This window comes from Artibeus jamaicensis, unplaced genomic scaffold (genome assembly GCF_021234435.1).
Source record: "Artibeus jamaicensis isolate MK-2021 breed Jamaican fruit bat unplaced genomic scaffold, CSHL_Jam_final contig_354, whole genome shotgun sequence".
Taxonomy (NCBI): domain Eukaryota; kingdom Metazoa; phylum Chordata; class Mammalia; order Chiroptera; family Phyllostomidae; genus Artibeus; species Artibeus jamaicensis.
In genome coordinates this window covers 39105827-39132697 of record NW_026521803.1, presented here as the reverse complement: position 1 = coordinate 39132697, position 26871 = coordinate 39105827, and the positions used below count along the sequence as shown (strand labels likewise).

Genomic DNA, 26871 nt, shown 5'->3' with positions numbered 1-26871 from the left:
TCATGGAAGATATGTTCCAAGACCCTCAGTGCATGCCTGAGACTGCAGGTAGTACCACGCCCTAGCGTACTGTGGTTTTCCTATACCGTACTGTCAAGCTGAAATTAGAAAGCCCCAGCCAGAGATTAACCACAGCTAGCAATAAAATAGAACAATGAACAATATGCTGCTATAAAAGTTGTGTGAGGGTGGCGTCATGCAGTAGAATTAGGGTGACCTGAACACCAGCACTGAGACACCAGGACTGTGGGTCTGGTGACAGACAGCTACTGAGCGACTGAATGGGTGGGAGCGTCACCAGTGTGGACAAAGGGGTGATTCACCTCCCAGGCGGGACAGAGCGGGGTGGCAAGAGATTTCATCATGATACCCAAATGCGCAATTTAAGACTTAGGAATAGTTTATTTGTGGAATTTTCCATTTAATATTTTTGAACCTCAGTTGACTGGGTAAAGTGAAACTGAGAATGTTGGGGGGGGGGCTACTGTAGTACCATCTCATTCCCCGTGTTATAAAGGAGGGCACAGGAACTCAGCCAAGGTCGCATGGACTAAGCCACAGAGTGAGGGTTCAGGTCCCTGTTGTGACTACTAAGCTCCCAGCCTGACTAAGCCTCTTCTCACAGCCCAAGTGGAATCCTAGGACTGCCGGGGAAAGTCAGGGACAGTCTCACAGGGGAGAGGAAGCCTCAGGGATGAGGATGCGTTTGCCCGGAGTAGGTGGCGTGCATTTCAGGGAGATGAGCAGGTGTGCAGATTCAGAAGACGTGAGAGATCTTGGCGTGTTCCAGAAGGCACACAGAGGTGGTCCAGCTGCAAGAAGGAAGTGGAAGGACACCCAGGTGGTGGGCTTGGGCCATGCCATGCTGTGCCAAAGGGTTGAGATTTTTAGCCTCTGAAAAACTTCGAGCAGAAATGAGGCTGGTTTTGACCCTCAGAAACATCCTGGTTCCCCTTGAAATGCAGGGGCTGCTGAGTCCAAGGGCCTTGAAATAAACCATCCTCATTCATGTGAAAGACACCTTACTGGGTGCATAGTATGGGTATAGTTTTGTGCCCTCTAAACATGTTGGTGTCTTAACCCCAAGTACCTGCAAATATGGTCTTATTTGGAAATAGAGTCTTCACAGAAATGATCGCATTAAGATGAGTTTATTAGAGTCCTAATCTAGTATAACTGGTGACTGTGCAATAGGAGAAAACGCACACACAGGCAGAACACCGTATGATGAAAGGCAGAGACAGGAGGGATGCAGCTACAAGCCGAGGACTGCCAGCCACCACCAGAAGCTGGAGCAGGCAAGGAAGGCTTTTCCCACCTGGAGCCTTCGAAGGCAGCACTGCCCTGCTGATTCCTTGATTTTGGGGTGCAAGCTCCAGAACTTGGGGATGATGTATTCCTGTTGTAAGCCCTCCCCGTTTGGGGTATTCTATCATGCCGGCCCTAGGAATCAAACCTGAGAATTTTCTACATGGATTGATCAGGAATTAGTATCTGGGAGGAATGTGCTCAGTGCTAACTAGCACGAGAGACTAAAAGTTACAGCAAGTTTGGCACATTAAGAATGTCAATTCTTTGCCTGTTAACCCCCTCAGTACCATGGTGTTTCTTGTTGTTTGGTACTGTTAGTGCAGTTTCAGTCTGGGGAGAGCAGCAGGCCTTTGAAAAATACAAGTTTCTCCTTTTATTTCCCTTTAAAAGCAAAGTCACTAATTTGGAAGGAAAAAATGACCACAAGTGAATTTCCGGCGCGTTCCTTTGTAAACCAAAAGTAAACATTACTGGCCTGCTATTAAAGTCACACAAAGAATGATTGATCTGCTGTTCATTGCCTAGTTTCAAAGGTTGTTGCTTAACTGGTCTAAACGTTTTTTTTTGAGCTTTAGGACCAACAAGCCTTGGTTTAACCAAGAAACACAGATTCAGCCAGAGTTTTCTGATGATGATAATGATAGTTTGAGAGGACAGATAGCAGACGACGTAGATGGAATCGCTCTCAGGGTAGAAGAGAGACTCTGGAGCACCGGTGATCCGGAACAGGATTACTCCTGGTATTAATCCAGGGTCCGGCACAAATAACACCCCCCCTTTTTTTTATTACAAAACCTTTTCCAAAATCATAATCATGTAATTCTGTAACATAACACCACCACACTCAAGCACACCATATGATGCTTTAGGTGAAATGTTCAAATTAAAAGTATAAATTATTACACCCATATTACTACCCTACCAACCACACTCAAGCAAGCCTGCCTTCTGCCGGATCCTGTATTTGTAACTGATCAGTAACATTATTACATGTCGGCCAACCAAGTATACAAACCATTTGAAAGAGTGTGGCACTGAGCATTTGAGGTTACCATGTAGCCCTGACTGGTGTGGCTCCGTGGGGCACTGTCCCCAAAAGGGGGAGGTCTGTTCAATGCCAGGACAGGGTATGTGTTGGGGTCGCAGGTTCAGTCCTCAGCATGCGTACAAGGGGTGACAGATCTGTTTCCCTCCCTCCCTTCCCCCTGCAAATAAATACATAAAATCTTTTTATAAAAGAGTTTATAATGTATAAGATACTCGTGGCAACTATATCTCAATAAAGCCAGAAACAGTGATTTGGAAGATACTTGAAACTGGAAATTAGCATTTTGGATTGTTTATCTGGGACCGTGAAATGTTATTTTTAAAACGGTTTGTTTTATCTTTTGTGAAGACTGTATGGACTCCTTGATTTTATTCTTTCTAGTCCATTTGTTTTGTGTATGGATTTATCTTCACTTCAATTTGCCTTAATGGTCTGGGGTCATGTTTTATATTTTTAACTCTTTCATCTTACTTATTAGTTGTCCATTCTCTCCCAAAGAGGCCTATCCTCATTTTAAATAGAAAGCTTAATAGCTGGGAAGATTCTATGCATACCTATATTAAACATTAGTATAGTGTGTCCAGATCACAATAATGTTCTTTTTGAATTTCATAAACTTGGGAAATACTTAACAGTGGTGATGGATAAAGAGCTTTCTGAATGATGCCATTACACATCAACCAGTAGGTGGCGAAAACTGGCAATAAAAAGCTTTTTGTTTGGCAGACTGGAGAAAAAAGGAAAACACAGGCCTTTCAGACTCTGGATTCAGTCTCCACTCCCTGCGTCTTGTTCTTTCCTCGCTGGTGCGGCCCTCCTCCTCGAATCCGGCCTGGCAGCGCTGGCAGAGGGCTGGTCTGTCGGCTCCGAACAGTGGAAGACATCTTGAGAAATGAAGAGTCCATGGGGCGCACATTGGGGCGGTTGCTGGAAGGCGTCCCTCGCAGACCTGAGATTCAAACCCAGGGCTCCTGAGGCGGGCCAGAGCTCCCCCTGCCACCTCACCACTGCTCCGAGACAAAGAGCTGATGCACACCCTTCTGAGGGATGCTCGATCTCATTGTTCAACGTGGAGTCTAATAAAGGCGGAATCCAAATGGAAGAAGGATTCCATTCACTGTTGCCATTCAAAGTCCCAGGGAATGTAACCCTCAGTTCAGGACGGTCGTGAAGACCTGTCCTGAGAGTGTTCAATGATGGTCAATGTGCCACCTAAGGAATCAGTCTGGGGCCATCTGCGAAGGAGGGGAAGAATAGGGAAGCCAGTCTTTCTCTGGGAATGGGCTTCTGCTTTGTGCTGGCTGCCCCTGTGCAGAAGTACAGTCTCTTTTCCAGCTCTGTCCTCTCTCACTCACAGGCCGGGTCTCGGAAGCACTAAGCCTTTCGATTCCTCTTAAGTCATTGAGGAGGTTTCGGACAAGGTTCTGAGAAGATCCCCAGAATGCTGTGGCATGGGGTGGGTTCCTACCAATTCTGTGGGAACGTGTACCTCGGGTCAGTCTATACCCAGTGCTCAACTCCAGGCCAGAACAGCTCCCCGTCACTGCCACAGGTACTAGGGAACTCTGTCCCTGTGACCGGAAGACAGGGCAGAGCACCTTCATTCCTTCTCACCTGGACCCGAAGTTTGGACCAGGCACTCATTCCCACATGCAAGAGGCTGGCAGGTGGGCTGACTGGGATGATGTACAACAAGGAACATAATCTGCTGCGCTTCTTGTGCTTAGGAATAAGTGCTTTGATTTTAGGCGGGTAACGAGACAAGAGAAAGAGAGCGTCTGAGCACATTCACACGAATTGCAGCGCTTGCCTGCCACGGTTCCGGGACCGCGATCCAGCAGCCCCGTGTGTTTGTCCTCCAGACCTACTCAGGGAGCTGCTGCGCTTTCAGTAAACATTTTTTCCCCTCTGGGCTTTATTTGTCAAAGACTCTTGGAGATAAAAATAGTCAAGCACGTGCAACTTGATTGCAGTCTCCGGCTTTTCTCCGAAGGACTGTTCATGCTGTGTGTGCTTAAACACGTGTGTGCTTGTATGCACATACTATGTGTACTATATGTGTGTGTGTGTGTGTCGCTAACTTGAGAAGGTGTGGCCATCTGGGATTGGCTGCTAGGCGACCGTGGGGGCCTTTAGAAACCCACCCACTCGGGCGCTGGGACAGTGGGCCTGAAAGTTACCATGTAGACCTTGTCCGAGCCTGGCCCTAACCCAAGGCCAAAATTCTCAGGAGCAGAGAAAATGCAGCTACAGAACCATTTCAAAGCCCCTGTATCTTCCACTGGCCCCTCCGCCGGCTGAGAGTCCTGTCTGGCCTTGGTCTTGGATGGTGTCTCCAGAGAGCGTGTTCCGCGTGGACACCTAGGAAGCAACTTGAAAGTAAACAAGACGCTCGGAGCTTCCCTCCCTAACGAATGTGCAGCGTAAGGAATGTGTTCTCTTCACGGGAGGGCAGCGCTGAGGTCCCTGGTCTCGGGCTCAGATCGGCCTCGGCGGCCGCGCGCTGGGAACATGATGGGTGTACACAGTGTACACACACACACACACACACACACGCCATTCACACAGCTAGGAAGAGTCGCAGCGATTTTCTGCGCTCGATTTCTTGGCCCACCCAGCCGCCGCCAGCCCGGCTGCGTGCCGTTCCCCGGGCGCCCCGGCCCCTGGCGGGCCCCGAGCGCGCCGCAGGCCCGAGGAGGCCCCTCGCACACCCACCGCGCCGCGGCCGCGCAGGAGGCCTGCGCCGCCCGCGCCACCCACCGGCCGGGCGGAGCGGGAGGAGCGGGCCCAGAGGGCGGGCGGGGGCCGTCCCAGGCGCGCCCTCCCCGGCTCGGCCCTGCGCGCCATGTGTCCCCGGCGAAGCGCGCCGCTCCCTGCCCGGCCGCGGTTCCTTTAACCCGGGAAAGGGAGTGGGGCGGAGGGGGCGGCGGAGCGGCTCAGAGGAGGGCTCTTTCTTTCTTCTTTTTTTGAATGAACCGTGTGACGTACGTACAGGAAACCAGTCGGTTCGAGCGGAGAATGAAGTAAGAGGCCAGGCCCCCCCGCCCCGCGCCCGCCCCCTTCCTCTCCGCCCCCTCCCCCGCCCGACGCGCGCCCGCTGGCCCGCCCGCTGGCCCGCCGCTCTCGGTTTCCCCGCGGAGCAGCCGCCGCCGCCGCTGTTGCGAAGGTGCCGAGCGCCGGGCCCTCCCAGCCGGCGCGGCCGTCATCGCCCGGAGCGGGTGCGCGGCGGGAGCGCGGGGAGGCGGCCGCCGCCAGCAACGCCGCGCAGGAGCAGGAGGAGGAGAAAGGGTGCGCAGCCCGGAGGCGGGGTGCGCCGGTGGGGTGCAGCGGAAGAGGGGGTCCAGGGGGGAGAACTTCGTAGCAGTCATCCTTTTTAGGAAAAGAGGGAAAAAATAAAACCCTCCCCCACCACCTCCTCCCCACCCCTCGCCGCACCACACACAGCGCGGGCTCCTCGGCTCTGCACCGGCGGGCCGGGCGCGTCCTGCCTTCATTTATCAACAGCTTTTCGGAAAACGCATTGGCCGTTCGGAGTTTAATCAGAAGAGGATTCCTGCCCCAGTGCCCGGCCGCCGGTCCCTGTCTCTCCCCCGGGGAGGCGTGAAGCGGTCCCGCGGATAGGGGTCCATGTCTGTGCCCGCGCGTGTGCGCGCGCGTGTAAATTGCCGAGAGGGGGGAAATCACAGGACTTATGCAAATACTGGACTGAACATTGTAATTCATCTGCCGCCACCGCTGCCCCCCACCTTTTTTTTTTCTCTCTCGTGCTCGTGAGCTCTCCGGCTGGGATTCCTGCGGACTGACATTTCTGTGAAGGAGAAGTCTCGGCATCCATCGGCCAGTTCTCGTTTCTACCGCTCCCCACGCGCCCCCAACTCCTGATTCATTTGGAAGTTTCGCAGCGGCTCTCACCAGGGACTTCCGAAGATCGAGGGGGTCTTTGCCTTACGCGTTCGTTTTGTTTTCACAAAAAGGGAACCTTGACAGAGGATCATGCTGCCCTTAAAAAATACAAGTAAGTTCCTTGCACAGGAAATTGGTTTAATGTAACTTTTAATAGAAACATTTGGGATTTTAACTTTAAGTGCATTCCAGTAAGTTTGATTTCCAGGCAGTTTAAGACAGGATTTTTAGCCGTGTGATTGTAGTGTGTATGTCTGCTTTCACCCAGAATGTAAAGGAAGATGCACCTGATTTTGACTTATCGGTGTTTTTTTTTTTCCCTCCCTAACCTTTCAGGGTCGTAGAGGAAGTAAGCTCATATTGACAATAATTAATAACAATGTGCCTCATGAAATAAAGGTCCGAAAGGAATTGAAATAAAAATTTCCTGCATCTCATGCCAAAAGGGAAACACCAGAATCAAGTGTTCCGCGTGACTGAAGACACCCCCTCATCCAAGAATGCAAAGCACATCCAATAAAATCGCTGGATTATAACTATTCTTCGTTCTTTCGGGGCCGTGGGGCGGGAGCGGGGGCGAGAGGTGCTTGTCGGCGCCCGGCTGCTTTTCCTCGGCTTTTCCTCGGGGACAGGATGGCGCACGCCGGGAGAACAGGGTATGATAACCGGGAGATAGTGATGAAATACATCCACTATAAGCTGTCGCAGAGGGGCTACGAGTGGGATGCCGGAGACGCGAGCGCCACAGCCCCGGGGGCCACCCCCGCGCCGGGCATCTTCTCCTCCCAGCCGGGGCGCACCCCCACGCCCGCCAGGACCTCGCCGCCGCCCCCCGCCGCCCCCGCCGCCGCGGGGCCTGCGCTCAGCCCCGTGCCACCCGTGGTCCACCTGACCCTGCGCCAGGCCGGCGACGACTTCTCCCGTCGCTACCGCCGGGACTTCGCCGAGATGTCCAGCCAGCTGCACCTGACGCCCTTCACCGCGAGGGGACGCTTTGCCACGGTGGTGGAGGAGCTCTTCAGGGATGGGGTGAACTGGGGGAGGATTGTGGCCTTCTTTGAATTCGGTGGGGTCATGTGTGTGGAGAGCGTCAACCGGGAGATGTCGCCCCTGGTGGACAACATCGCCCTGTGGATGACGGAATACCTGAACCGGCACCTGCACACCTGGATCCAGGATAACGGAGGCTGGGTAGGTGCATGTCTGGTGGAATGTGAGTCTGGGATGGACGTCTCAGGTCTGAGGCACGGTGGCTGGAGTGTGGGTGGGCTCCGCGGCCAAGGACCGGCTCATGAGCCGGGGAAGGGACCTCGGGCTTGTTGCTTCCCTCCTCTTCCCTTGGACGAAACTCGTCCTGCCAACCCTACTGTGATCGTTCCTTGCCACCCAAAGTGTTTTCCTTGCTTGCCAGCTGTTGAGGTTCAAAGATCCAGCATTTGCTATCCAGTAAGATGTTGGGATAAATGGTACCCTTCCAGGGTTCCCTCAAACGCGGGGGGCCAAGGATCCCCACCACCACGGTTCGCTGGCCTGTGTAGCTTGTTGAAATGGGAGAACCTGGTTGGGTCCTGGCAATCCGCATCCTACGCAAAACTCCCCTGGGGGTTTCTTCTTGGTACTAAAATTTGAGAAGCACCCAGTTAGAAGAACAGACTGCGTCCAAGGACCCAGGGGCAAGCTTTTTCTGACTCATTTGGTGGAATCTACCCCAAGAGGACAGCCGAGGTGACCCCTGTCCCTGGAAGGTGTAGCTCTGTTTTTGAAGAGGTGAGTCCACTTTCCAAGAGCCCAGGGTCCCCAGCCTGCAGGGCGCGCCACATTCCCAGTGGGCGTGGCCAACTGACTGTGAAGGACATTCAGCTGCGGATGCTTTAGTCTGTCTCATCGGTCACAGGATTTGCATTGGCTGCGAACTTCATGTTCCGTTTCTATAACTGGTGTACGGTCTTCAAGTTCACTGGAATTGTAGTATCTTTGAGTTCTCACCCCCCTAGAACCCACATCATCTGGTTCCTGTTCTGAGCAGACTTGCGCCTTCAGCCCCTGCAAGAAGCACGGAAGAACTGCTCCTTAGCTGTGAATTCCCTGGTGCCCTACCTTTAGCTAGAGTGATTGATGTCCGTAGTTTTGAGGAGCATCTGCAAGATGATTTTTTTCTGGGCGTGTGTTCGGTAGAGCTTCTGTCTGCTACCCTAAAGGCCTTTGTGTCTCTGTGTGGTCCTCTGGGCGAGAAGAATTATAATCGAGACCTATCCCTTATATCTAAAATTGCTAATTAATGAAAGAGTACAAGAGGAATAATTCTTGTCTGAATTTTTCTGGACTTTTTGTTTTAAGCTACAGAATTCCTTTTGAAAAAGGAATCGGTTCAGTGCTCCTTTTCATGGTCTCTAGGGAGAATTACTAATGTAATTATTGTATAGGACCTTACAGGAGCAAAAAGCCTAGAAATGATTTTACCAGTGGATTCAGTCTCAAGAAGCATGTTCCATATTTTACTACAGTTTACAAAGTGTGTTGATGTTAAGGGGCCACAAAGAGAAAAGGCCAAGGAAAGTATAGGGTTGACATTGACTGTCTGATCCTCCTTGACCAAAGCTGACAAAGTGTTCATGCTACTCTTTAACGTTTAAAAGTGAAGTTGACTAAAATACCCCCTGCATTTAAATCTCTAGTTTCTAATGCTCCTCGTAAATCATTTTCTTTTTGAGATGCTATATCCTCAGATCTTTAGGAATTCTGGAAGAATTCACCAAAGGGCAGAAAGAATATTTTTGTTAAATGTTTGCTTAAGTAGGTGGGTTTATTTTTAACCACCATAGCCAAAGAGGTAGGGACTTGCAGACTCCGAAATGGTAATTTTAAGACCAAAGGAAAACTGATGGAACAGTTTTACTCTATCATATTTTTATGAAATGTAAAATATCTAAAAAAGTGCCCTTCTAGTTGACAGAAAGCTAAGGTGGTAACTGTCATCTATCAAGTAACTTCATGAAAAGATGGGATACAGGCACTTGCTTAGGACCGAAATGAAGATATAACTTTGATCTTTGTTGTTGAGTTGTAGTAATCTCATGCAATGGAGGGTTCTTTTTAAGCAAAAGCTCATGTTTCCTCCTTTCAAGATAGAGTGTTTGTTGTAGAGCCCATCTTTGTGGTCCACAGGTATCTGAGGTTAATAAACACAGAGGTTACATCTCATGATGCCAAACCACAACGACATACCATAGAACATGATAAAAAATTTTTTGACAAAAACTATTAGAGAAAAAATAAATCAGAGAGAAGTACAAATGGCTGATGGTAAAACGTGGAGTTTTCAGAACAACATATAGATGAATGACCCTGTAGGAAAATGGAAATCTGGCAAAAAGTATATATCAGTAAATGCAGTCAAAGTTTGGACATCTTGGAGTAAAAGTGGTAGCAATGATGGACCCATTCTTTCAAGTGTGCATCACTAATCCAAATTTTTGTTTTAGGCATCTGGCATACAGACATATTTTCCTCCAAGTTTGCATCTGTCGGGGTTGCATCTCTAATAGCATGTTGCATTGTACAGTGTAAAGCACACTTAATAACAATAATAAACTTTCAGAGGAGAGCTAGCACATTCTTTTGACATTCAGCAGCGACTTGAGCTGGATCTGGGACTCAGTGGATCAACTTGTCTACTGCACAGCTACTAGTGGGAGCTTTAGACTCGATGTCACAGTCTTTCTTTGCTGCTGCTGATGCAAAATCAGGCGCTCTTGGGGCCGAGGAAACTCTTGGCATTCCACGTTCCATAACTTGGAGAAAGCAGGGCCTTGGAATGAATGGAGAAAGCAGGGCCTTGGAATGAGAGGCGTTTGAGAGATGGTCCCAGAATCCCACAAAGTAAATAAAGACTAAAGAAGTTGGGCGTAGAGTGGGATGTGCCTTTATCCCTAACTCTGAATAAGGTACTGTGTGGCATCAAGAGAGCGGCAGGGCGGAGGGAGCAGACATATGGCAGGAGTTCCAGGGAATGTCTAAGCCCTGGTGGTCAAAGTGTAATTCACGGTTCAGCAGCATGGGCATCGCCTGGGAGTGTCTCAGAGATTCAGAATCTCAGTTCCCGCCCCAGAGCTACGGAGGCAGAGCCTGTGGTTCACACGCTGTGCGGGAGTTTGTGTGTACATTAAAATTAGAAAGGTGCCGTCTACTACTCTTCCTGGGGACCTCTTTGATAAAGATGGACGGTCCAGGATGGATCTTCCAGGGTCCCTCTGCAGTGGCTTCACGGGTCCATAGTATTATTAACCCTGGAGGGAAATAAGTTGGAAGGAAAGAGGTGGGAGGTCCATGATGATGATAAGCTCCGGCTCGCCCTCATTGTTTTTGATGGTAGTTACGCAGGTTGTATTGGCGTCGCCCATTCAAGTAAGATTGCTTTCCTGCTTTGGTGAGAGGCAGGAGATTTAGTTCTTTTCATCTCTTTGTTAGTTAGTGTTTTATCCCCTTGTAACACAGTTTAAATTCTGTAGGTGGGTTTAGTGGCCCCAGTGCTGCTTCAAGAATGAGGGGCTCCGGCGAGCAAAGGGCTGAGACCCGGGCAAGCTGATGGTGAGTGAAAATTGATAGCAGCCTCCAAACTGAGAAACGTGATATTTACTTTCATGTTTTAGAAGAGAGTGAGGTGGGGACTGCTGAGCGAACCAGAAGTCAGGCAGGCTGGCTGGCTTCGTTCTGCCGGTGAGATGGTAGTGCACCTTTTTTTCTGGCGGGGGCCAGGGGAAGTGGTCTTCTGGTCTTCTGGTCTTTGTGGTTTAGGAAGACAGAAACTTACTTCTCCACATCTCATCAAGGTAGCTTCCTTTTTATTAGCTGGTCAACAAGCAATTTCTCTTTTCTACATCTAGTCCAGTTCTACCAAAACATCTGAGTAGCTGGAAAGCAATACTGTTCCCATGCCTGTGTGCAAAACACACAAAACAGCGTCATTTTTCCAGGGGCTGAGTATCGGCGGCTAATGGCCAATTTTGGCAGCAAAATGATAAGATTAAAAATAGCCCGAAGATGATCCAGTCTTAAATAATATATTTAATGATGAACTTTCCTTGGGAAAGTGCATCTGCTTGCTTACAACCACATGACCCCTTTTAATAATTCATTTTGTAGGAAAAAAAATACACGGTTGCTCGTGGAGTTTGCAGTCATGTGCTGTTGAGTAATTATATTTCTGGACCTTTGTAAAATGTTATAGTTCGCTCAGTTCCCTTTTCTGTTTCAGGGCTGTGTTGGCTATTTCACGTTGAAAACACGGCTTGCTTACACGCCTCCCGTGACTCTCAGCAGTGCTTTCTAGTGAGAACTGATTGATCTCGTTAGCAGTCCTTGATTGGACTGGTACATTTCAGATTGCTTAAATGTCATTAGGCTACACAGCACACCCGGTAACAAAAAGCCACAGATTTTTTTTAAGCCAGACTCTTATAGTTTTTCCTTATCTCTACTCCCAGTGCTAGCCAGCTTTTTGGAGGAATGATAAACCGCTCATAAAGCAGGTGCGTGGGTGTCGTTATTAGGACTGTTCTCTCCTGCTCAGCCTGCCCCCCGTCTCTGCAAGCGTTTAGCCGAGCAGTGTTTCGGCCGAAGCACGTTCGTGCTAGAAACACAACACTGTCTTTGTAGTGCGCAGGTAGAAAGGTTTTTCCCCCAGAGATATATTGTATTTGAGGTTCAAAGGTTCTGTTAAACCTTTTTGAGGTAATCTAATATCACCTTATTCAGGTATAGCAATAACCTCCAAAGCTGGTCACCCTTCCCCCCCACACTCCCTACAGACACCACTCTGTGACTTTCCTTCCCTGGGAAGCCTCTCTTTTATCCCCCTCGGTTTGATTCAAACAACATCACTGAGACGTCAGCTGATGATGAAAATCAGCCAAGGACTGAGACCTTATTCGGCCCAGGTGATCACAAGTCTTCTGTGTGTCCTGGGTGAGTTTGGGGTGCGGGAAGGAAAGCTTTGCCCCTCTCCTGGGTGACCTTGCACACTTGTCCCGGGTGTCGCAGTCAACTCACAGTTGCCACACAGCCTGCTGGGCACCGTCCTAACCTTGGGGGGGGGGGAGAGAAGAAAAGTCAGTGTATGCTGTTTTGGGTACACCTCGGTCTTTGTCTGAGAAAGTTATTTCTAATCATGGCTGTTCACTTCAGCATGAGGCCTGATTTACATAGGAGGAGAAATATAGATAAATTTTTGAAATCCTGTGTAACAAGATATATGCGTAAGAGAACTGAAAGGTAAGGGGAGTTCCCTTGTTAAATATTTACCCATTAAGTGCTCTTTTACACATTAAGAAGACTTAATAAACACTCGCCTGCCGTTCTTAAAGTATTTCATTAGTTCTCTTTAAGTAAAAGATAATCAAGGCTCTGATGAGGGTGATTGGAATAGCTCCTTTTGAAGAACTGTCTTCCTTAAAGAATTCTTGCATGCAGAAAAATACAAGTAGGTTTTGAACCAGAACAAGGCTTCTTTAGGTTGGGGGGGGGGAAGCCTGTGTCTTGTTTTGGTTTTAGGTTATAGTACTGTTCTGTTCATCAAGAAGCTCCTCTTCCAGAACGCCATTTGCAGAAAGTCCTGGTGCACCGTGATTTGTGTTCCCAAAGAGCAGGTGTTCAGCATCTAACTTCTCCCCCTCCTGGTCCCTTCTCTTTAAATGGAGATTGTAAAATTTTTGAAATTACAACAAAGCCGTTTGCAGTTTTAAAAGTATTGCTGCGGCTGTCTCTTGTTCTGACCCACATGCAGTTCTGTAGTGCTAACATGATTTCTCTGCTTTCTATTTGCCAGACAAAAAGATAAAGCCAGCTGTCCTTCGGGGAGAATGAAGATTGATTCTTTCTCTCTCTCCAAAGCCATGTGGCCTTTCTTATAGGAACCCCACCTCACCCCCCATTGACTATCCTCTACCTGCCCGTGATCCCACCACAGAGAAGCCGTCCTTCCTAGGTGGCGCTCCTTGTTCCATTTCAACACGTGAAGGGTGGAGTTCACTGGGAGAATGAGCCTTGGGCCGGGACACCAGGAAGAGGCAGCAGGAAAGGGTCCGACTGAAGCGAGAAGTAACCCCCTCCCTCCAGTCTTGCTAGAGGCAGCAGGGCGAGGCAGACTTCTCGTCACAGAGACGAGGCATTCCCTCCAGGCCGCAAGTTCCGATCCTGTGCAGGGAAGAGATAGAATCTACTGGCAGAACTTCTCCTGGCTCTCATCTCCGCCGTGGGAAATTAGAGTGGGGGCTCTGCTGCAGCCTTAGATAAGTTTTGACTTCCTAAAGTTAACTAAAATAACTTAGACTAAAGACACTTCCCCAAACACCCTCTTCACATGTGCGAAAGGGAACCTCCCTGACATGCTGGGGTGACCATTTGTAGCAGGATGCGAAGGGCTGCTTGGGTGACTCGTTTGGGCGACTGGCGGACTCTCCCAGTAAGGCTCACAGTAGAATCTGTCTCTCTGAGACGTTGCACACAGAGTGTACACTTCACTGGGAAACCTTTTATTTGGAAAATTGGCATTTCCACGCTTCTCCTGGTTTTGCCTTCGGAACTTCAGGGATAGAGCTCTATTTCATTTCTAGTTAAGAGAAGTTTCAAATTTTCGGGGGAGATTTTTACCCCCCGAAACCAACACCTCTTTCTTGCGACAGTTCCAATGACTGTATTTCTCCACTTTTAACTGTCTTGTCTGAAGCTTCCACAGAGAATGGAGAGTTAAGGCTCAGAGCGCCAAACGAGGGATCATCAATGTGGTCGATTGACTTTTCTCGACTTGTTCCAACTCTTCTTTAGCCGCACTCAGATTTCTTCCGCTTTATAACGTGATGAATGCTTCTTCTATGTATTATCTCTGAAGCTGAAATGCAGCCGAATGTCCCACTCAGCAGCATGAGAAGGTTCTAAGAGAATATGGGACAGACACTTAGGGCTGTTCATTCAATGCCTATTTGTGACATATATTGCCTTCTTACAGTTAGAATTAAATTAATTACAAATTATATCATCAGCTTTAGATATTGATTTTTTTATCTCTTTGGAAAAAAAACAGCCAAGTTCATAAAGTTTGCCAGTTGGCACTTCCGAGTCCAAAATTTCAGGACTGTCTCTGAGCCATTGCCATGATGAATTCCAGCCAGTACCTCTCTGTCTCGCTCAGTCTGTCTTTCTCTTTTAACACTAAAAGCTTGTAGAGGTGGTTCTGAGCTATTTCATAACCAAATTGTAAGTACAGTGAGGCAGAGGCACTTACTATTAAAGTGACAGTATAAGAAGAAAAGGATTTGCAGAAGTCTTAATCAAGGAAAATGAGCAAAACTTAACCCCGGGTTCCTAGTCACCAGGACAGCGGTGAAAAGCAAAAGGGTTGTAGGCTCTTACTGGAGATGGCATGTGCACTAACTTTTTCCACTGAAGAACCATTTATTGAGAGCGTACTACTATGTGCAAAGCTCTATAGCAGGGGCTTCAGCTGAGTGAAACAAGTGTAAGACATAACCTTTGCCTTTGAAGAACTTACCAACCAGTCGTGAGACGAAATCCACAGGGAAACTGCTGTGCAGTTGACACTCTGGTGAATGGAGAGATCTGGTCCAGTTGGAAGGGGATCTGGAAGAGTTTCATGCCACAAATGATGGGTAGGAGACAGGGGGAGAGGGCACTTGAAGTTACCGGAGCAGAGGCAGAATGTCTGAGGCACGTGTGGGGGGGTAGCTGCGAAGAGTTGGGTGTCTCATAATGTAAGCCTGGGTCCTAGGTCCAGCGGTTTGTATTTACCTCGGTAGCCACTAAAAGGGTATGGAAGGGGTTCTGGGACATCTTCGGACTTGCAGAAGATTGACAATGATGAAGGCTAGAGAGTGAGAGACCAGGTAGGCGGTTTGAACCATGGCGGTGGAGTGGGGAATGGAAAAGACAAGACAGATGTGGGGGATGGTCAAGTCAAACTCAAGAGCAGACAACAGACTGGATGAGAGCAGTGAGGGACAGGAGGAAGCAAAGGACTCAAGTTCAAGGACTAGCTGGTTCAAAAAAATGATACTGTTCTTAAGAGAGAAGGGAAAGATAAGAACAATGATTATTTTGTGGGGTAAATGTGATGAAATTAATTTTGGACGTTTTCAACTTGAGTTTCCAGTAGGATATCCAGGTGGAAATGCCTACTAGCAATTGCCCTTGAGGATTTGGAGCTCAAGAGCAAGTTTTGGTTAGAGTACAATATCCATTCCCCCCCAACCCTGTAAATTTCCCATTTTCTCTTTCAAGTCCCTAAGTAGTCCCAGTAGCTGCTGCTGATTCTGTCTTCTTTTATCACCGCTTTCCCCACACTGTCTTTCCCCGAAAGTTCTCTGTAGTTCTCTCAATTGGCTTGAGATGATGAACTCCGAGTTTTACCGTTCGAAGACTGGGTTCCCACTCCCAGGCTGCCTACTTAAAAAATAATTCAGCTTGAGTGAAATTAGTGTTCAAATATCCTCGTAGTATCCTCCATTTGTGCAGGCTTATACAATCAAGGTGTTCTCCCTCCCCAGAACTTCCTCATTTAATAAAATATTTCTCCTGTTAAATGTACCCTGGCATCTAGCATAATAGCTAGTGGTGCACACACATTGATTGTTTATTGAATTAATGAACTAATAAAGTGATTAAGTTAGAGGCATTTGGGACATTTAACTCATTCTAACCCAGCTGACATTTTCTGCTCCCCTTAGTGCAGTGTGTGTGTGTGTGTGTGCGTGTGTGTGTGTGTGCAGGTGCTGAACGTCCCATCTCACACATCTGTTAATATTTAATAGAAATGAAAAAAGGAAAATGCCCATGAATTCCTTTGACTTCATCCTTCATCACTGAATTGGAAAGGTATGTCATTCATACCTGAAGAGAGATTGTCTAGATTTTGCTTGATAGTAAACATTCAACTTTTATTAGAGTCCTCAGTGCTGATGTTAGGCACCAGCCTGCTGATCGTTGCCTATGTCTTGTTTGCACAAAGAATACATACACGCAATCTACATACATGTACTTAGGTGCTCTTGGTCCTCACATTTCATATGTCAAGCCCTGTCCAGAGTGTGAAAGTCTTGATGTCTGAGATTATCCATCCCCTTCCTGTTAAAGAAATCAGGGCTTGTCCAAGGTCGCCCAGCAGGGACAAGATGGGCTTTGCCTCTGAGCTGTTACCCCCGATATAAAAGAACTGTGGCAGGAACGTCATGAGGATAAACGGTTCTCCAGCTCCCATGAGAACAGGCAGCCGATTGAAGGTGTAACGGTACAGCTCACTGTTGCCTGAGGTGAGGGCACCCGAGATTTCATTTCCCCAGACATTGACCAACGATGAGAGGACCACCAGGGGTATCATGGATGGAAACCGCTGGCCAGGCAGCTTGGGGCCAAGCTCTCCGACCTCACCAACGTGGGCACCGCAGCCCGTCTGTGGTTTTACGAACTGGTGGAATTTGTATTCTGAGACTCCTTGTCCCTGGCATGAAGCGAACTCACAGCCTTATTACTCCCCATTTGTCATCTGTTTGAAAAAGATGCTATGATTTGTTTACTCGTAATGAAGCTTGACCATACTGCTCTAGGGACTTTTTAAGAAGAGGGATGTGTCAGCTTACAGATTTGTCCCCATGAGTGAAACCACAAGCAAATTTTCTCTTCTCCCCACCCTGCCTTCCTCCCTGTCATTTCTGCAGTGACCGTCCGCGCGCCGTGTACCATTGCCAGGCCCTCTTCAAGCAGCTTATCTAGGAGTGAATTCAGAAACTTCAAATTATAAAGGACACCCAGATAATTGGCCTGTTTTCCAAAGTATCCGTCCCCTGAGCTGCTGCCAGATTCCTTCTTAATGAACACATCCAGTGACAGTGGGACTCTTGAGCTTGTCCGTATCCGTGAGAAAATGAGCTTCCCAGCTTTGTAACAGCTTGCGGCTCAGGGAAAAAAAAAATGACAGCCATTGCACAAGTTTCCTTTGAATGTAGTTTTCTTTCCCATAAATGATATTTTGAGAATACACTTAAGGGGTTATTAGTTTTCTATTTCATGCTTGGCCTGTGTGTGAGAATAACACAGGCTGTCACGGCAGATCAGTAGCTAAACACGCTTTGTCTGGTTAATGTGCGCATTTAATATTTGGCTCAATTAAAAATTAACTGATGAAAGTACACGTCAAGTGGAATTTGAAAATACCTCTGGACGGAATACCGCAAGGGCATGACCAATGAGTAAATTAGTAGTTTGAAAAGGTGGAGACTTTTGGGGATATTTAATAGGAGTTGAGACGCTTGACTCTGCCTTCAAACCTCTCCACTTATTTGGCTCTGCCGATACTAAAAAGGATGTCCTCCTTCTTCCTATTAAGGACCTGCTTGCATCTCTGTTTTCCAGGGAATAACTGTTTGGGGTGGGGGGTGGATTATACAGTCAAAGCAGACAGGAGACCGGTTATTCATTAATCTCACACATTTTTTTTTTAAACTGAGTATGTGCTGTGGGCCAGGCCCGTGGGAAGTGGGAACCGGACAGACGTGGCCTCCACTCTGGGGGGGGGGGGCAGGGTTGAGGATCGTTAAACAGCAGTTGCCGTCAAGCAAGGGCAGAGCTGGGAGAGAAGAAGTGCAGCCACGGGAGGGGCCTTTGTGAGAGTCAAGGACGTCTTCCCAGGGACGGGGGCTGAATCCTGGGGGGTGAGCCGGCCTTAACCTGGAGGACTGGGAAGGAGGACCAGACAGAACGCTGAGAACCAAGGCCAGAGGCCTGAGAGCACATGCTGAGCTGCAGGAACCGAAGGGCCAGGCCAGCCAGAGGGAGGAGACCAGATCAGATGGGTGATGCTGGACCTGGGCCACCAGGGACGGCTTTGCTCCGGCAAGGTCACTCGCTCCCCTTCGTTCATGGGACTGGGGAGAACTTATCTCAGTATGTCCCTGTGCTCGACCTAGAGGGGTGGGGTAGGGACGGCAAGAAATTGGTAGCTTTGGGCAGTGATTAGGGCCAGGATGCATATATCCAGGGGAGGATGTGATTGAGTGAGTGCTTCAAATCATTGCTCATTTCTTCTGCAATTTCAGTGGTCTTTTCCTATGATCCTTTCGAAAAGAATATGGTCATTGTTGTGGTTATATATGAGGTTGTCCCCCCTTTTTTTTCCCATTCTCTTGAACTAACACTGCCTGGTGGAAAAAACTTTGTTGGAATTCACATTGCATTAAATCTTCATTAACAATGAGTTAATAAAAGTGCATTCAGAGAATGAATTCAATTATGAAAAGTAGTTTTCATGGAGTCTTTCTCCGGGTGAAAAAATTTCAGCAGCTAGATATTAGGTAGGATTTTAAAGTGTCCAAAGGTGTTTCATATCTACTGACCCATTTAATCTTTGAGGCAAACCCTAGGCAAGGCAGGTATTATATTCCCACTTCTCTCTGCCTTCCCCTCCCCACACCCTTATTGCTATTTGTTTATTTCCCATGTGAAGAGAAAGCTTTGCCTAATGAAACCACGTGAGAGCCAGCAAGTCCAGAAAAGCGGGTATTCATTCCCAGACTGGCATCCTGCAGCTACACTTCTTTACGCTGCGCTGCCTCTCGGGATGTGTTTTCCTAAGGGCACCAGCTTCCTCCACTGAAACCGAATCAAGTGTATCTATTTTTTAAAAATGTATCCTCTCCTGCTCCTTCTCCCAAGATGGTCAGGAAATTGAAATGTAGTCTTTTCTTTCAGGTTAGTGCTCCTTCCTTGAGTTTGTTTTTGAAGTGTGTTTTGTGTTTGCCGCAGAGGGGCCCCCACCTGCTTGTTGTCATTTCGTTCCTACACGTACACTCAAGACCCCACGGGCGTGCGTGTGAGGCAGGCAGTGGGCTCGGCCTTGGAATGCCTCCGTAGGGGACAGCGTCGTGATGGACATGAGCACTGTCTAAAGCACCATGTCACAGTTCTGGGAAACAGCCCCCTTCAATGGGGGACAGGTGGAATTACATGATCGCTGCTGATGGTTGGTATCCAGCTAGCAATCCATGTTTTCATTTAAATATTGGGCTCCTCTCTTTCGGTAACCAGAATGAATTTGGCTAGTAGAGTGCTCATGGAATTTGGAAAAGGGTGGAGGCTTCCTCAGGTAGTATTTCCAGTGTCTCAAAGGCATGTGGCTGTGTTGGTTCAAGTTCTCATTCATTCAAAAAATATTTATAACAGTGCTGGAGCCATAACCGAAAACAAGTGGCAGCCAGGGACAGTCTGTCCCAGCGATTTTCAACCTTTTTCATGTCATGGCACACGTACACTTAATTACTGACAGTCTGGGGTTTGCCAAAAATATATTTTTGCCAATCTGACAAAACAAAATGGGTATGGTTTTGACTCATTTATACCAGGTGGCTACTGTTGTGTTGGCTGTTGTCATTTTCTTGACGATCTGATGGAAAAGGGGTCAGTGCCCTTGACTAAATAGTCAGGTGTTGCATGTTTTAAAAATTCTCGCGCTGCACCGGTTGAAAATCGCTAGTCTAGACCGTTCCTGATTCCAACATTGTGAGGAAGTCAGAACAGTAGACAGGCAAATAATTGACAATAGAGGACGAGGACTAACATGTAACAGCGACAGGACGGATGGATACAGGAGTGCTTATCTTCCTAAGTTAGCCTTTGAGGTTCGTCTGGTCCTATTTGCAATGTACACAGAGGAGGTTGAATGGCTTTGTAAAAATTAACAGCTGAAAACAGTGTTCCACCTTGGAAAGTAACATGTGTTCGTATAACACAGCCTGCAACTCAGTTTAAAATGGGTTATAGGGCACAGTATAGACTTCAAGACTTCTGCTGTTTCTGGCTAAACCTCTGGAGCACTTTACCCGTATTCCTAACGACCCTGACAGCTTCCCCATTGTCATCTGTCACGGCACGGTCACTGGCCGCAGTCATGGAAGGCACGAGAAAGGAAGGAAACAAGCATGTCTGAACCCCGAAGGGTGCCAAACTCTGGGCACAACACTTTCATGGGCAGGAGACTATTTAACCCCAATAACCTCCCCCGAGGGTAGGAAGTAGAATTATAGATGAGGAAACAGGGGTTCTGCAAAGTCAAGTAACTCTGCCTCCTAAGAGGCAGGACCAGATCCTTTTTTTAGTCCATCTCAGTGATAATCGATGTCCTCTGAGATTTAGAGAAATTAAAAAAACGTAGCACAGAAACCTACCAAATGTAACAATCTGATGGCATGTGACTTTGGGGTTTTCTTTTGCATCTCTTTAGAAAGCCAATTAGCTGTCTTTCTTTTAGTAAGCAGGAGGTGGACATTTTTTTAAAGCTTTTATAGTTTAAAAGAAGAGAGGGAAACATTTCATTTCTGTCTCTCTCCTCTTCGGCTCCAATAGTCTGCATAAATAGCCTTTGAAAAACAAGTAGTAAAAACTGCTTCATACCAAGACCAGAGACCTGATTCAGAAGCTCTCTGGGAGGGAGGTTGGCATGCCCGTGTATGTGTGTGTGTATGTGTGCATGTGCATGCGTGTGTGCATGTGTGTGGGGGGGATAACATTCACCGTGTGCTCCTGGTTCGGGAGAAATGACCTCACTGTCCAGTTTTCACAAGCCTCATGCCTTAATCAAAAGGTGGGAAGTCTGCGGTTCTACCTGGGGTGCGATGCTCGGCCCTCGGCCGTTCTTATTTTAGACATGACCTGAGAGTGTTTTTTTCAGAGGGCAGAAGTGGAACGACATGTTACTCAAGTTTACAGGATGATGATGTGTCTGTTTTTATATCTAGCTGTAAATTTTATTCTGCTCATAAACAAACCCACCTTTAGCCACCCGGCTGTATCAAGGGAGAGTTATTTCCATCCCCTCAGTTTAATTTGGATACGTTTGGCTTAGAACACCACAGTGTTTCCATAATAACATTTCAACAGGATGCTGCTGTGTTGATCTGTGGGGCTCAGGGAGTCTCACCATCAGCCAGGAAACTACTTTCTTAAAAAAACTTAAACATAAACTCCTGACAAGATAGGAAAGTCTTACGAGGCTCCTTGTTAAACCTTTCTCTCTCTTTTTTCTCTCCTGCTTATGTATCTCTCTGCATTATCACACAGGTTTAGAATGAATATGTAACTAATTTGAAGTTCATGCACTGAATAAAGAACTCAAATTCAGAAGAAAAAGAACTGCGGCTGTAAGGGCTTTGTTTAATAAAGCATGCATAAATAAAAAATTAAACTTTTCTCCCAGGCCCAATGTGGTATAACTTTGGGAGTAGAACTTCATGGTATTTCGTAAGGAAGCAAAAAAGGAAGGGAAATTATTATTCGGGCAGAGAGACAATAGTAACCTTTCATTAAGTGAGACAGAGTTCAACACCGGGTTCCCCAAACCCTGGGCTCTGCGTTTGTGGAACTGAACACGCCCCCCAGCTATTTCCTCTCTCTTTTATGGACCAGACTGCTTTAAAAGTTTTGGTCCAATATAATCTAAAATGTCTAATTTATACTCTCTAAGGCAACAGTATAATATTTAAAAGCCTGCTTTCCGTATTTTTAGAAATCCTTAAAAATCCTAATGGCTTCAGATAGTTAGGATCTTTGTTCTTTAACAGCTTCATATGTGATCATTTAGTTATAGGGACCGATCTCAGGGACAGCGGGGGAGGTGGGCAGTTTCTGCCCAGGACGGGCTCACTGGTTTCCAGTGCAAAGAGGAGAAAGCTCGCCCTTTCTCTGCCCCAGTTCTCCCTGAGACTATTTACAATGTCCACGTGGAGGTGAGCGCACCTGTGTGTCACCTGTGTTGTGACTTATGAAGAAAAGACCTTGATGGCTGCAAGGTCCGTCCATACCTTCGAGATCTCTGTTTAGCAAGTACGATGAACCTAAACAGGACTTGGAACTGGGAAGTCATCTCAAACCTTGCTGGGCAGAAAGATGTCACAGAAGGTCACATGCTAAAGGTCATACCCTGACTCATAAGAGCTTGCACATCGCTCTTAACAGGTTTGCATTTTAAAAACGTTCTACATGCAGTGGTAACATATGCATAACATAAAACTGGCCACTTTAACCATTTTTAAATGTAGTGGCGTGAAGCACTGGTCGTGCAATGGTGGCTTCCCTCCACCTCCAGAACTTCTTCTTCACCCCAAACTCAAACTCCGTCCCCAGAAAACAGCGACTCCCCACCCCCTCCAGCTCCCAGTCCCTGGGAACCAGCACTGCACCTCCCGTCTTTAGGAGCTGGACTGCTGAAGGCAGTGGAATCGCACAGTACTTGTCCCTGTGTGTCTGGCTTATTTCACTTGGCGTAATGTCCTCAGGGTTTGTCCATGTTGTGGCCTGGGTCAAAATTCCACTTCTTTTGAGGCTGAATAATTTCCCACCTAATTGGTTAAAAAAAATACAGTTTCTCATAAAAGGAGTTATCATTTTTTCCCCAGGTAATGGAAACACTACATACAGTAAACTAGTACTGAGTCCGTAGTAGAGACCTGGAAGCTATTAGAGAAATTATTATTAAGAATCTGATTGTAAGGAAGAAGATAAAAGTGCTGTGAAGACCAATTCAGGAACTAAGATGGTCTCTTCGGCGGCCCCTCCGTGTGGGCCTTCGATGAGGACGTCACCAGCCCCAAGGTCACCTCGGTACCATCTTCCTTGGTCCTAGTGATGCCGCAGACTCATCCGGACCGAGTGACTTCCCATAGGAAACACTGAAGAGTTCAGGGAGAGACGGTGAGAGGTTTCAGAGGTGTCTCCATTGAAAATAGCTAAATTTTTTTTTTAAGTTTCAGCTGCAGTTATCTGAAAAACCCACTTTGGTGAAATGACTCTTTCCATAATAAGGTAATAGAGGAAGCCAAGCAATCATAGTGTAAATAAAATAATAAAATAAAATAAAATAAAAAGAGGCTAAGAGACTTTAAGTGGCACCTGCTTACCTGTCCCATTCCTTCTCCTACCTCCCTTTTCTTTCTGAGCAGAGAATTAATGGGAACATGACTGGGTATGAATATTGGTATTTCTGGGGGAGTTTGTGCTGTGTTGCTGGATCTAAGTCACCCTCCCGTGCAGAGCTGCATTGTTTGCATATTTTGAATAGCAGCCCGTCCCGCTGCAGGATCTGTAGGAGCTGCCTACACTCCCTTAACTCTGAACATCTGCCTCGTGGCTTCACTCGGAAACCTTTGTACAGCACCGCGTGCTCCTGGGCTCCTTCGGCAACCTCGGCGCCTGCACTGTTTCTGGGTGTGTTCTCTGGCCTTGCCGAGGGCCGTCTCCTGGGGAAGCAGACGCACAAACAGAACTATTGCAACCCAGGGCGTTTGTCCTGAGAAACTGAAGGGTGGCTTCCCAGAGGAGGTGCCATTTGGCCTGGGTCTAGACGGATGCGTAGGAGCTTGCCCTGTGGATTGTGGGAAAGGGTACTGTGTGCAAATAAACAGTGTAATATAAGAGTCTGCCCCAAATGCTACAAAGGTCGGTGTGACCAGAACACAGGGGACATGGGGTGAGATGGGAAGAGACCAAGCTGGGGACTTAGTTGAGGCTGATTCCCCAGGGTCCTGAGTGTCTCCTCAGGAATTTCGATTTGCTCTTTCATGCAGCAGAGAGCCAGTGCCTGTGTCCAGCAGGCTACTGATTTTTTGTCGGTGGTGGAGGGGACAGGAGGAGGTGGCAGGTGTCCATCCCGGGATGCGCTGAGCCCCTGGCCCACTGGGACGGCACGCCCAGGAGAGACACTGTGGAGGGAGATCAGCCGGTCTGTCTGCAGGAGTTCAGCCGTAGGTTCGTGGTTGGACCATCGCCGCGTCCTCAGTGCTCAGCGCAGGGCACGCCCATAGTCGGTGCGCGGTAAGTGTCCACTGACCGGCGGAACTCATGGACAGTCATTTTGCTCTGCCTTTGCACGGGCACAGCCAGGGTGTCCCCGGCTGTGTGGCTGTGACGAGGAGTACTGGCAGCATTCAGGGGACACTGTGGTTCTACCTGTGGTAAAGCCGACGTTCACCGGTGGGCCCATGGGGATACATCTTACAGCAGTTAGGGGGTGCGGCTGTGCTCAGAGGGGGCTGAGCTGGGCCTGGAACCCAGGCGCCCATAGAGGGCTCTTGGTCACAACACGCTGTTCCCTCTCTTCTCCTGGGGTTTCCAGGAAGCCGCTTCGCTCAAGGCCCCAGAAGTGATGACTCGGGGCAAGTCTGGCCAGCGGCAGGATGCAGAAAAGCCTGTTTAGGAAACCATTTATCTCACGCAGACATACCATCGGAGATGACCTTCGCAGAAACAACAATGGCGATAATAACAGCGCCGCAGCCTTTACCCTGGCCGGGTAAAGGTTTTTGTCATGAAAATGGAATTTCTCTGGGAACTCGTCCTAGAAAGAGATAGGCAGTTGCGATAAAACAGCAAACTGTACACTGGTGTCGCGCCGTGTTCTCCATGTGTTTTCCTCCGCACCCACCTTCTAGGCTGTGTCGTTCACCCTGTGCACTTGCTGCCTGTGATTGGGCCCCTCAGTCCCAAAGGAAGAGAGAGGGGTGTGTGTGCAGGTCACCTTGAGTTTGCCCCTCGCCACGCCTGGTTAGAAGGAGACCGGGTCCTTTAGGGTAAATGTGGCTTTGGATGGAGGCCTGTGGCTTTCTGGAATGAAGCGGGGTGACTCTGGTTTCCCAGGTGACCCACGGGCCCGCGTCCCCGCTCTGAGGTGTTCAGGTGTGTGTGCCGTCACGGATCATTGCAACCCCAGCCGAAGCTGTGTGTCAGTGCCATAGGTCAGAGTCATATAAAATAAACTCCTGTCATAACAAAGGATGCGGCCGCCAGATTACATCTGCGTTCGCCCCCGAGGACGCTGAGTTTCATGTCAGTGTGGGGAAGGGATTCCATTTTTATGCCGATTCTAATTGGAGGTCTGTCTTGCTCCACCACCTGAGTAAATGGGGATAAATAGCGGTGGTCATAGCAGCCTGGAGCAGGAGCGGGGGCCTGGAAACCCAGCCAAGATCTCTTGGCTCTGACTTTAGGCGAATTCGCTGAACAGCATGCAAATGATTTCTTAGTAACACGGGACCGGGGACAAGTGCTCATCTGCTTCCAGCAGGCTCCCTGGGCTTCTAGCAGCGGCCACTTTAAGAGACAAGGACCAGTCTGTAGCGAGGCAGGTGAAAGATGGTTTGGTGAGAAACATTCGCTCCATCAGTAGATCCCGTGCCTAGAATGTCATCCTGACCAGCAGCTTGCCTCTTGGCAGCCTGCAAGCCCAGACTTCTGTGTTTTGAGAACAGAAAAAGATCAGCGCAGATCTGATGCCCTTTAAAGCTTTGATTCCAACTCTTATTTTAAAGATGTTCCATGGTGCAGACTATGACCACGCACTAAAGCACCGCACACACACAGGCTGGGCACCGACTGCCTGCCGGGCACAGTGCTAGGCACTGAAGAAAAGCTCACCGATAGACACTGCCGAAGCGTGCAGCCAGATGCCGTGTCTGAAGTCGGCTCTGTCCAGTACGGTGGCCACCAGCCAGGTGTGTCTGCGGGGCACGTGGCTTACGGCCAGTCCGAAGGCAGCGGGGTTGGAAGGTAAAATGCACGCCAGATTTCAAAGACTTCGCATGGACAGATCAATGCAAAATATTTTGGTAGCAATTTTTGCTCATTCCATGTTGCAATGATATTTTGGAGATGTTGGTTTAAGTGAGTAAATGTGGCCACTAGCAAATTCCAAATTACGTTTGTGGCGCACATTATATTTCTATTGGGCAGCTCAAAGCCAGTCTGCCAACTGTTTATTGAACAGTGTGGCTGACCTTTTATTCCCATATTTGGATATCATTATATAGGAGAGTAGAGAGATCTTTCTTTCTTTCTTTCATCATCTTTCTTTCATTCATTCTTTCTTTCTTTCTTTTTGCATAGATTGGGTAGAGTTTAGACATTTTCATGGCACCTCGTGTAACTCTTTACAAAGTGTGTTCACATCTGGGTTCTTGTTGATGCTGTTGCTGGTCCACTGAGGTGGGCAGGAGAGGCCTGGCCACACCTGTACGGGTGAGCGTGTCAAGGTGGGAGAGGGGGCTTGCTCACCTGCTCTACAAGTTAGAATTTCAGAGTTTTGACTTCTAGTCCAACACCTGTTAGAAGTATACTAATAATGACCCATGGAAATATTTGCTTGTGTTTCTATACCAAAGATAATAGAGCAGAGTCCTCTTTAGAAGTAAATATTTTCATGTGTTTGTGTGTTCCGCGGACAACAGCCTGTCCTGCAGCTGGCCGACGTGACGCGCCAGTCAAAGGCTGTAGCTGGTGCTCAGTGAAAAGTTTTGACTCACGCTGAAACTTTAGACGCATCGGGTCAAGGCAGAGCCTGGGCGGTAGGCATGCTGCCACGACAAGGGTGTTTCTTCTGCTGGGAGCCAGCTATTGTCATGTCCGGTTCCTGGCAGCATGAAATAAGGTCGGTGGGTCTCACCTGTCGGAAAGGCCTGAGGTCAGTTACCCATGGGATGGCAGGATGCAGCAGGGACCCTGGGACCCAAGGGGCAAGGGATTGGATCCAGAAAGTCACCCTGAGTGATTTTATTCACAACGCT

At 48.2% G+C, this 26871-nt stretch overlaps 1 protein-coding gene across 2 annotated transcripts in view; it reads left to right on the top strand.

The window, feature by feature from the left end:
- The first annotated feature begins 5162 nt into the window (after window positions 1-5162).
- Window positions 5163-26871, top strand: part of BCL2 (BCL2 apoptosis regulator) — a 165113-nt gene continuing 143404 nt past the window's right edge. Inside the window, exons 1-2 of one of the 2 annotated variants that reach the window (XM_037156419.2) lie at window positions 5163-6374; window positions 6599-7453. In XM_037156419.2, coding sequence (XP_037012314.1) covers window positions 6896-7453 — 558 coding nt within the window. In that variant the 5' untranslated portion in view covers window positions 5163-6374; window positions 6599-6895. The remainder of the gene's footprint in view (window positions 6375-6598; window positions 7454-26871) is intronic. The other variant, XM_037156418.2, reaches the window with a different exon arrangement.